We start from the raw sequence: 11,963 nt of genomic DNA, 5'->3' as shown, positions 1-11,963 counted from the left end.
TCATGTTCGATGGATGTTTCTTTTCCTAAGTCAATAGATGTTTGTGATGATGTAGCTAAGTGTTCATGATAGTGCTTTTCACATTTTTGTTTTTGTAGACCTTTATGACGATCGACGAATATGGGTGGTTGTGTACTAAAAATATAAACCTTTTTTGTACATAAATAATTTTAAGAATGACCTACAATATGGTCAAACAAGAGTCAAGTTCCTCCTAAAGGTATTGGGTAAAAGGATAGAACCCAAAAAGAGCACCTTGAGGAGTTGAATTTCTCTTCAGTGTGAACTAAATTGGTGGAAATGGATTGGTTGGATTTGGAGTGTAAAGAGTGTCATCTAGTTGAAAGAAAACCAAACAAGATGTCCCTTCACTAATGTCACATGTCATAAGCTTTAGTTTAACTTGTGAAAATCAACTTCCTCCATTGAACAGTTGAAAAGACTTGAAGTGACGGGAATATCCAAAAATATTTAGGATAAAAAGAGTAGGTCTAACATCAGACTATAACCATTGGATAATAGATTTCTTTTTCATTATGATTTTACACTATAAAAAGACCTCAAACCACCTCTTTAAGGGGACCTTCGACTTTCTTTTTAGATTCTGAAGCTGAGAAGCTAAAAAACCCCATCTTTTTCTCTCCCCAAAATTTCTCTCATTGTTCTTCATTTCATTCATCACCTTCACAAGTAAAAACTGGCATTCAGGTGTTCCATCAAAATACTCGATAACCATTAGCCAACCCCTGTCCACTTTAAATAAAGCACATTCATCCTCTTGTGACATTAGTGGAGGTCTCAACACTTGTTCTCCACCTCTATTTCTCATTATTAGTTCTTGTATTGCTTATTTGTCATTAATAGAAGTGTTTTTCTCATAAGTATACTTGTCTCGAATCTCTCATCTTAACCATTATTTTTCACTTAATCTATTTTTCATAAAACTTACTCGAATCAATGTGTTTCAATATTTTTCCAAGGTAAATTTTGGACAGATATGAGGAGTACTCAAAGAGTGAAAGTATGCACGCTTTTTACGGGATTTTAACATTCCAACCGTGGATTGGTTCAGTTCGTGCATGAGTATGATAATGTGCTGGGAACAAGGAGCAAAAAGAACTGGAGGATGATGCTACAGACTCTAAAGGAGTTATTCCCTATTCATCCAGCTATACAATTGAAAAACAATTTCAACAGGAGTACACAAGCTCTATGTTTAGGGAAGTCCAACAGGAATTCAAGAAAAAAGGCAATTGTTTATTTTGACACAAGAGGGTGATTCGTTTTGTGTGGACGTGGATGAGCGATACCTACTTTTTGGGGAGTCTAGGTACTGCACCAACAGTGTTGATTTTGACCCTTTAACACATAAGGTTTGGTGCGAGTGCAACATGTTTGAATCAAGAGGTATACATTGTTGCCATTACCTTGCTGTGTTTTCATATTACAGAGTAGATATAGTATCATCTTGTTATGTTCTTTCTCGATGGAGCAAAAATGTACCGCGCAAGCACACTTACATCAAGAGCAACTATGTCGTATCGATCGGATGAAAGCCATAACTTATTCAGAGGATTGTGTTCATATTTCTTTAATGTTGCCCAAAATTTCGTGACCTGTAACGAAGAAGCGGCCATGTTGCATTCGGCTCTTGATGATGTCAGAGCCAAGTCAGTTGATTATCATGCCAACTTGGGATCCAAAAGTGTTGTTGGTACACAGAACAACATGGCCACACAGTATGAGTGCGTGGTTAGTCCAGACGACATTCAAGGTCTTTCAAAAGTGGCAACTAAGGGTTGGTCGATATCGAAGAGGTTTGGAGCTAAATTGGATAGATCGATCAAGAAATATATACAAAGAAGAAAGAGAAATACACCTTTAATATGTGTTTAGCATTAGTTAATTTTGGATTCTTTGTTGATATGGATTTATGGATGAAATTGACTTATTTACCTTTTGCATGATGATTTTTTTTAGGAAAATGATGTAGCACCTACTCGAAATGTAGTGGTCAATTCTATTGTTATAACGAATGAATTATAAGAACATAGCGGATTCGTGTCTTTGTTAAACTCGTTTGGAAATAGTTTGAAGAGTTTTGATTAGGAACTTGTAAAGATAAGTACTTTGGTTTTTGGATATTTTCCTTTTTTTTTATACAGAAAACTTAATTCCTTAACTATTCTAGCCGCCTTTAAACATTAAAAATTAAGGAAAAAAATATTTGGGTGTGGCCCGTTTGTCCAAAAAAGAAAAAAAAAGACCAAAAAGAAATTGCTCCCCCTCCCAAAGAATAAGAACGTTTAGGGTTTTTGCGTTTTTCTCTGTGGCTCACTGGAAACTCGTTCGGCACCTATTCATCGTCCTCCAGGTATTCCTTCCCTCTCCCTGTTGCCAATTCGTTCGTGTTCTGTTATTTCATCGTTTATTTCTTCAAATATATTGTCTCATTGTAACGTAGCTTTTTCTCATGCGATGATTTTCTTGTCAAGTCCTAAATGAGTAGCTGGTACTATCGTATGTTTGTACTGTCAATGTTTATTCTGCGGAAATTACGAAAATATTTGCTGTAAAGCTTCGTAGCACAAGATCTGATTTTTCGGTATATTATTGTTGTTTTGTTTCCCTGTACAGTGAAGAAGAGATTGCTCTTTTTTCCTATCAACAAGGATGTCTGGGTATGTTCCATTTTATTTATCTCATGTCTTATTTATTCAATTTTCTTTCCCGTATGGTTCTTAATGCCGTGCTGTTGTTCATATTATGCTTTGCATACTGCTTGCAATCTAATTGACTTGAAAACTCAACACGATAAACTAATTTTTAGTATTGGATCAGAATTTTTTTTTGGGTCAATATATGGAAAATTTGGGACATAATGGAGTAGCATTTTTTTCTTCAAATTGACACTCTTGACGGGGAATATAGGTTTTTTTTTTCCCTCTGTTCATAATCATGAATAAATAGTTCTGTCAATTTAACTTCATCCCTTATGGAATTGGCTTTAAAAGTTAAGTCCCACATGATTTGATTAGTCTTTTGCATTGTATTTTTTTAATTCTCTATGTGCTAAGTTAGCTATTTTAGGTTGTTGTAGTTATCATGATTCTTCTATTTGTATGTTGAGTAGCTTACCGGCCACCGCTGACAAACCATTTCTTTTATTTGATTAAGCTACTATTTTGGTCTCCAAAAGATTCAATTTTTGACAAAATGGTCTTTGAAAGAAAAATGACATTTTGATTCTCCAAAAATATCCCAATTTGCCAAAATACTCCAAATATAGGGAGTGACACAGTATTTTGCAAGCCTAATTAGAAAAACGAGATTTCTCCATTTTTCAAATTTATTGGTTTTATGCTAAGTGAATTTATTTTGGGCCATTATTCTTTTGTGAATGGTAAAAAAAAAAAAAATTGGGAAAAGGATTCTAGAGATTGAATTTTTCTTCGATTATTTGTATGTACTTTCTAAATAATTTTTCAAATGTTCCAATAAAAAGTTGAATCAAATGCACGGGCTATTTGCCACTTATGGAGAAAATAGCTTATTTTGTCAAACTGAAATCATCTCTGGGGAGCCAAAATGTCATTTTTCTTTTCTCTTTCAGAAGGGTCATTTTGTCAAAACTTAAATTTTTTGAAAGCCAAAATGGTAGTTATTTGATACCCTTTTTTATCATACTCTTAATCTGCAGTGAAGAAGGTCCTGTTGTGGCAGCTGAGCCAGCAGCTCCTGCCATTGGCGAGCCAATGGATATCATGACTGCCTTACAGCTAACACTTAGGAAGTCACTTGCTTATGGTGGTCTTGCACGAGGCCTTCATGAGGGTGCCAAGGTGATCGAGAAGCGCACTGCTCAGCTCGTTGTTCTTGCTGAGGATTGTGACCAACCTGACTATGTTAAACTCGTCAAGGCCCTTTGTGCTGAGCACAATGTTAGTTTGCTGACAGTTCCAAGTGCAAAGACCCTTGGAGAATGGGCTGGGGTAAGTCTTTGAAACTTTGTTCTGCCGTGCAATTCATATCCTCTCAAACTTCTGTCTCCTTAAATTTAAATAAATCTTTTCTGCCCTCCTTGCAGTTGTGCAAGATTGATTCGGAAGGAAAAGCTAGGAAGGTAACTGGTTGCTCCTGCGTAGTTGTGAAGGTATCATGTTTTTCTTTGCTTTTGTGCAATTCATATTGTCTCTTGCTTCTTTATTATTATTATTATTATTATTATTATTATTATTATTATTAAACTAAAGGTATCATGTTTTGCTTTGCTTTTGTGCAAGTTGAACCTTTTGCTAATTGCTATCATCTCTTGCTTTATTCATTTATTATTATTATTATAGTAATTCTTAAACTATTCGTCCCTGTAGGATTTTGGAGAAGAACATGAAGCCTATAATGTTGTCCTTCAGCACGTTAAAGCTCAATGAGTAGTTGCAAATTACATAGTTTGTGTTGGGCTTCAGTTTGGGATTTTTTCATTAGGGTGAATTTTGCGTTGTATTAGGGATTTGAAGTGTGGAAAATGCACGTGCCCATTTAATTCTGGTTTATCGACTAATTCCATAACTTATTTTGAGTTAACGACTGTTTTGGTAATGAAAGTTTTTGTTTAAAATCAAAATCGTTCTTTTTTTTCAAAATCATTCCCAACTTCATAATTATTTTTAAAATGATATTTTTTACTAAAATCTTGATTTTTTGGATAACATTAATAAAAATAATTATAAAACTAAAAAAATGAAAAGAGAAAACAGAAAGAAAAAGAAAGCAGAGAGAAGCAGATTTGACCGTTGAGGAGAGGGGCAGAACGGAGAGAGAGATTGCAAGAGAGGAGAGCAAAAAGGAGATAGAATTCATCAAAATAGAACAATATATCATCCATTTGATGGGCACGGTAGTGACAATTGAAAAACCCATTTGGGTGTTCGTCTTTGCCAGAAAATGACAAGATTGAACTCAGGGAAGCTCTTTGCGCTCTGAAAGGCGGGACAATAGAAAACGGAGTAGGTTTTTCAAGTTATGAAAACCAATGTGATAGTCATGGTGGTGGAGGTGGTGTTGAATTGGTTAAGAACAATGTTTCCGTTTGGTGTGACTGTGTTGGGAGAGAATTGGAAGATGGTTGTCGTCAAGGTGTGGCTGATTCCCAGATGAATGGGGTCTCCTCTTTGTTGAAAATGAAAGAAAGTGGGGTGTTTTTGGTGTTGGAATGGAAAGAGGAAAATAAATATTGGAAGAGAAGTGAAGATAAAGGTGGTCAATTTGGAAAAATTGTGACTAAAGATGTTCCAAACTTCCAATTACTGAGGCAAGTAATATAAGAACAGGGATTTTTTTTTTTCGGTTCAGAGAACAGGGACTTGGATGCAGAAGATTTGGTGAAGAATGATGAGAGAGAGAAAGGGTGGATACAATGCTTGGTTGGGAATGGATTAGGGAGGGATGAGATTTTTCTTTCAAAGAGTTGCAATTACCAATTTTATTAGGGATAAATTTGTCCAAACATTATAATTAAGGACGATTTTGAAAATAATAAAAAAAAAGAAGATAAAGATAGATGTCACTTGAAAGTTGAAATGATCATCCATGCACTCATTAGGTGCTGTAAATCACAAGAAGCCTGAAAAAGGAGCTCTATGGCAACCTACCTCTTGTACAGTTGTACCCGCAGCACGAATCGTTCCATCAATGGTGGCTAAATCAAATAGCAAGCCTTCATTAGAATCTGAAAATGACAAAGACGGAGCTGATAGTTTATCTGTGCTGGGAAATCTGGAAGTCTTGAGCACAATTAAAACTTCATACTATCAAATACATAAAATTCAAATTCACATAACTTTTTTTTTTTTTTAAACTAATCAATTTTCTATTTTTTAACCATATAACTAAAATTCACAATAAAAAATAAAGTTAGTCTTTTTTATTGGAGAAAAAAAAAACATCTTTAATTTCTACTACTATTTATAACACAAAAATTGATATAAAATTATTTTTTGTGACAAGTAAACCATAAACAGAAATGGAAGAGAATTTCTCATTAGAATTGTTGTTAGAATTTATATTTTCTACTAATAAAGGTAGCACACCTTTTTTAAATTGCAATGATATTGAATTTTTTTTTCTGTCAAAATCGCAATAATTTATGAGGTATTTTATTCTCTTTTAAATTGAATTGATACGTGTAGATTTATGTTTCTCTCTTAACCTACATGTGATTTTTGTTTTGAAGGTAAATAAGGTAGCTATCATCCATGAATAGGACAAATAACATAAAAAAGAACTGTTGAGTTTGAGAAAATAAAAATAGCAATTTAATGATGACTAACATTAGAGACGGAGCTAGATGAAATATTAGAAGGGGACCAAAAATATTTACACAATAAAATAAGACTAAAATAAAATTTTAAAGGGGGCTAAATTAAAATTTACATATAATTTACATGTAAAAAATTAAAATTAGGGGGAGCCATTACCCCCTTTTTATGTATGTAGCTTCGCCCCTGACTAACATTATAGTTTTGGGTTAAAAGCTTAAAAATATTTGTGATGTGTGTATTCATTGTGCAAAAAAATAAAATGTTCAAAATAGGCTCTATTGCAACATCGCTCATATCCAATGTGCCCAACATTCCAACTAAATACTCTTTTCTCTTTTCTAATTATAATCCAAGATAAAAATGTATTTCAAAACCAATTAGTAAGATCAGATTAGGATTCCAAGTAAGTAAAAAAGGAGATCACCAAGCTTATTCATCAAAGAGGAAAAAGAAGAAAAATTCAAGAGTTGGAGTCAAAAAATAAAATAAAATCTGATTTGATTTAGAGGTCAACCTTTTTAACTTGTTGAAACTACCATCTTCTTTCATGCACCATTCAAAGTAAGAAGAAGAAAATGAAGGTTGCTTTTCTTTGCTGTAAATCAAAGGTCACAATTGAAACTTGGGACCAAAGAATGGATCAATGATTCAGATTTTTGAAGTCAAAAAAAAAAAAAAAAATAGAAGCAACTGGATAAAGATTCAAACCAACTCTAATCATTGCTAATGTCCTATCTCTTCTTTGCAATTTTGCTATGAATTTTGGAAAAAAGAACAAAATCAAAGGTTTTCAACCAAGCTCAAGTTTTGGAAACTTTACTCTTATTTAAAAGGGTAAACAGCTAGAAATTGAATCAAGGAGAGTGAGCACGGATCTTCATAACTTTCAAGCTTAACCTTCTTCTCCTTTATGGTTTTACATTGAATTTTTTATTTTTCAGACTTATCCTTCTTTGTTCTTTAATTAATGAAAAAAGATAAATATGTGAGACATCAGTAAAAGTCATTGAGAGAAAAGGCAAAGATAGTAATCTTAGTGAAAAGTCAGAAATTATTTCAAACTATTTTGTATGTATGTCTGTTTTGTATTCATGAACTTGAGAGGATTTTCTTGCTAAGTTGGGTAAGCACTTAGTGATTGAAAGTCTAGGGAGTGAACATAGCCAAATTAAGTTTGAGTAGAAGTTTAGTTTGTCCCTAATAGAATTTGGTTGAATACTTGAGAATTGGTATTTGTAATCTTTGATAAAGATAGTGGAAATCCCACCACAATTGTGGTAGAGACTAGATATAGACTATATTGCACAAGGTCATTGAACTAGGATATATGACTGTGTCATTTTCTCTTCTCTGTTCTATTTCTGATTTTATTCGATGTGAGACCAAATTAAATTGTCTCCTGTTTAATCTATCTCACATAAGTCACAACAACTCAGTACACTAAAAAATAACATGCTTTGTTTCTGATTAATCGTTAAGAGACAAAATAAAATTGTCTCCTACATAATCAACTTTGTAGACTCAACAGCAACACTGAGTTAAATCTAGTTTAAAGTTAAAGTGAACAAGTTTTAAAAGAGTCCATATATTCAGCCCCCTTCTCTAGGTCACTAAGAACCTTCAATTGGTATCAAGAGCCCAATCTTAAGGAATCAAGGTTCACAGCTTGGAGTAAAGATTTAATGGCCAACAACATGGGTGCAAACATTACGATTTACACACTCACTAAAGGCCAATTCAACAACAGACCTCCTTTTTTTAATGACAAGAACTACATTTATGAAAAGGAAAGAATACAGATATTTGTGTAGTCTATTAATTACAATATCTGAAAGATCATTATGAACGGTCCACAAGTTCCAACAAAGACGAGTTTTGAAGGAGTGGTGACCTCTAAAAAAGAAGGCGAATGGAATGATGAAGATAAGAAGAAAGTGAAACTGAACGCAAAGGCAATCAACATGTTTATATTTATGAGTATCAACAAAAAAAATTCTAAAAATTACATATGTAAAAAGAGAAATCCTATATGTAATAGGCTAGAGTCAAAGCCATTGAATTGATGAATCTAATCCTCTTCTTTCGGCTGGCTTAAGAAGGTTGCGGTGAGAATATAATGAGGATCACTTCAGAACTCTAGGAAAATGGGCGTTTGAGGGCGGGATCTAAAAGTTCTCCAACGTGTTGTGGAGCCTTCGGTTGTGAGAATGTCTTTTGGCTTCCTCAGGGCACAACACGAAAAGCTACTCCGAACCTAAAGATATCTGGGTCGATAAATTTGGAAAACTATAAAAGTACCAAACATTGGGAACTACCCGAGGATCTAAATTAAAATTTATATACTTAAAAAAATTTGAGATTTTTGTTAGGCCGAGTGAAATTATGTTAAATTAGTAACACTATTAATTCATATATGTTATTATTATCTTATTTTTAGAATTATAGAATTGCTGAATATCAACCGATAATGAGGTTAGAGTTATTAACGTTTTCAGTAGAAGTGTCAATTTAGCCCAAACCTTAGGGCTAGCCCTCAACCCTCCAAAATAATTCTAGCCCACAACCCCAAAAATTACAAAATCATATTTTGTAAGCCCAACCCTAATTAAGCCCTCCAACAAAAATCAAAACAGGGCTGGCCCTATAAGCCCTACAAGCTCTAAATCTAATCTTTTCCTCCTTGAGACCCTGACCCGAGAACTACTTCTACGTTGAAACGATGAAAGGATCTGTGTTCTACTTCTGCGTTCTACCTGCGGTACTCTTCCTCCTTCTCCTCTGCATTCTATTCCACATACGACGGTGGCTGACTTCTGTGCTTTGCTCCTCCTACGACGGCGGCTGTACCCAGTGAACGACGCGGTGGCTGATTGATAAACCCTATTTTTAGGGTTTATCTTGTGCTTAATTTAGTGGATTTTATCCATTAGTCTCACACTTATTCATAGAATTCGCATGTTTTACATTTTCCTTCCTAATTTTGTGCTATGAGTGAAAACATGCTTCTTTGACTTTAAATTTGCTAATTTTAATCTTCTCTTATTACCATTTGTTGCCGTGATATGTTTGTTAAGTATTTTCAGGGTTTATAGGGCAGGAATGGCTTAGAGGATAGAAAGGAAGCATGCAAAAGTGGAAGGAATACAAGAAATTGAAGGAATTGCAAAGCTGTCAAGGCTGAACTCTTTGTATTAAATCGATCATAACTTGAACTATAGAGGTCAGAATGAGGCGGTTCCAATTGCATTGGAAAGCTAACATCCGGGGCTTCGAAATGATATGTAATTTACCATAGTTGCCATGCTGTTAGGCGAGGCGTAAGCGTGGATAACGCGTACGCGTGGATAGTGCGGCAGAAAAGCGATGCGTACGCGTGGGCGACGCGTACGCGTGACAGAGACACGTGCTGCACGTATCAGAAATCACTGGGGGCGATTTCTGGGCTGTTTTTGGTCCAGTTTGAAGCCCAATATGAAGATTAGAGGCTGCAGAGTGGGCAGAATGAGGGAAGGAATTCACCTTTCATAATTTTAGGTTTTTAGGATTTTTAGTCGTTGTCATTCTTAATTTCAGATTTCTACTTTGGTTTGATTTAGCTTTCTTCTACTCTTATTTATTCTATACTTTAGTTATCTATTTCTCTTTATGATTTCCTTATTTTGCTAAACTAGTTTATGAATCCTCCATGTTAGATTCAAATTCTTATTAATGCAATTTGAGGTATTTTATGTTTATTGTTTCTTTCTTCATTTGTTGGTATTGATTCCCTGCAATTGGTTATTTAAGTTTAATATTCCTTGTTAATTTTCTATTTTTTATTTTGTGCCTTCCAAGTATTTGATACAATGCTTGGCTGGGTTTTAAATTAGATTTCTCTATTCTTAACTTGGATTGATTATTTAGAGACTCTTGAGTTATCAAAAGTATTTTTGTTGATTGGTAATTGAGACTTACTAGTTGGCTTAGGCTTTACTAAATCTAGTCTTTGATTAGGACTTGTGAACCTAAGTTGATTTTGCTCACTTGACTTACATTCATTGTTAGAGGTTAACTAAATGAAAGTAAAAGGCAATTACCATCACAATTGATAATGATAATCAGGATAGGACTTCTAATTATCAATCCTTGCTAAGAGCTTTTCTTAGTTTTAGTTTATTTTATTATCATTTTACATTCCTTGTTCAACATTTAAAAACCCCAAAAATATACTTTTCCATAACCAATTATAAGTACACCTCCCTGTAATTCCTTGAGAGACGACCCGAAGTTTAAATACTTCGGTTTATTTTTATTGGGTTTGTATCTGTGACAAACAAATTAAATTTGATTGAGGTCTATAATTGTCGGTTCAAAACTATACTTACAACGCGCTTAATTTTGTGAAATTCTTTACCGACGATTTTCCCTCCATCAATTTTTGGCGCCGTTGCCGGGGAATTGCAAACGTGTGCCTTACTATTGGTTATTGTAAATATTTACTTTTTGCTTGTTTGTTTGTTCTTGTTTTTAATTTTTATTTGCTACCATGAATTCTCACCCCTTTGGCTATGAGTTTGGTTCAAATTATGTTGTAGGGAATGAAAGCTACAATGAGAACATGCATCAAGGATGGGACAATCAAAGGTGGATGGAGTCTCAAGGATTTGATCAACCCTCTTGGCAACAACCTCCACCAACATACTATGACCAAGAGCCATTCCAAGAGGCATACCAAGATAATGGCTATGGTAGACCCCCCTTGTAGTTACCAATAAGCCCACCATATGCCTATGAATCCCCTCCTCAATATAGTTTTGAACCGCTGTACTCACAAGCCCCATGTTACCAAACACCACCCATATGACCCTAATCCTTACCTACTATACCAAGAGCCTTATGAGCTATACGAGCCATACTTCGAACCACCCCCATTCCAACACAATTACTCCCAAGAACCACCTCCTCAATATACACCACCTCCATATCCCTATCAAGATAAACCTTTTCCATATCCTTATCAAGATGAACCACCCTCCTATCATGAATCCTTTCTCCCAAATAATGAACCCTCCTATAAACCCCAAGCTCCAATAGATAATTCTCTCACTTTATTACTTCAAGAGCAACGTGAAACTCAAAGGATGACACTAGAATTCATGGCTACCTTGACCGAGGTAGTAAACACTTTGGCCTCCTGATACTCCTACACTCAAAGCACTTGCATTGCCAATTGTGGAGAATCAATAGAAGAGTGTAGCATGAAGGAGAGATTAGAAACTTTGGTGGAGAACAAGGAGTGGGATTTTGTATTGGAACAACTGGAGGAAGCCGTAATTGTTGAAGAGGAAGAAGTGGTCGAAGACTTAGGAGATGCTGAACCTCCATGGGAATCTAGAGTTATAGAGTATTCCTCCAAGAAGCTTGAAATTGATGTTGAGGAGGATAGTGCACAACCTCCAAGACATGTTCATTATGAAGAATTGGATGGAATAGATCAAGAGGCAAGTTCTCTTGGTGATGATGATCATGAATCAAGCCATCCTAGTGATGAACTTGCATCCACAATCAAACCCCTTGAGTTTGAAGAACCTTCTCCAAGTGAATCTGAAAATGATATTGAGGTAGACTTTTCTCAACCTCCAACTTATGACTTGAATGACGGGG

At 34.8% G+C, this 11,963-nt stretch overlaps 1 protein-coding gene across 1 annotated transcript; it reads left to right on the top strand.

Annotated features, from left to right (window-relative positions):
- Positions 2,199-4,624, top strand: LOC107623958 (40S ribosomal protein S12-1). Its single transcript, XM_016326370.2, has 5 exons — positions 2,199-2,374; positions 2,638-2,681; positions 3,701-3,992; positions 4,088-4,153; positions 4,371-4,624. Exons 2-5 carry the CDS (start codon positions 2,674-2,676, stop codon positions 4,428-4,430), a joined length of 426 nt encoding a protein of 141 aa, XP_016181856.1. The 5' UTR covers positions 2,199-2,374; positions 2,638-2,673; the 3' UTR covers positions 4,431-4,624.

Source organism: Arachis ipaensis, chromosome B10, assembly GCF_000816755.2.
Source record: "Arachis ipaensis cultivar K30076 chromosome B10, Araip1.1, whole genome shotgun sequence".
Taxonomy (NCBI): domain Eukaryota; kingdom Viridiplantae; phylum Streptophyta; class Magnoliopsida; order Fabales; family Fabaceae; genus Arachis; species Arachis ipaensis.
The sequence above is the reverse complement of the archived record's forward strand: the minus strand, read 5'-3'. Positions and strand labels throughout refer to the sequence as shown.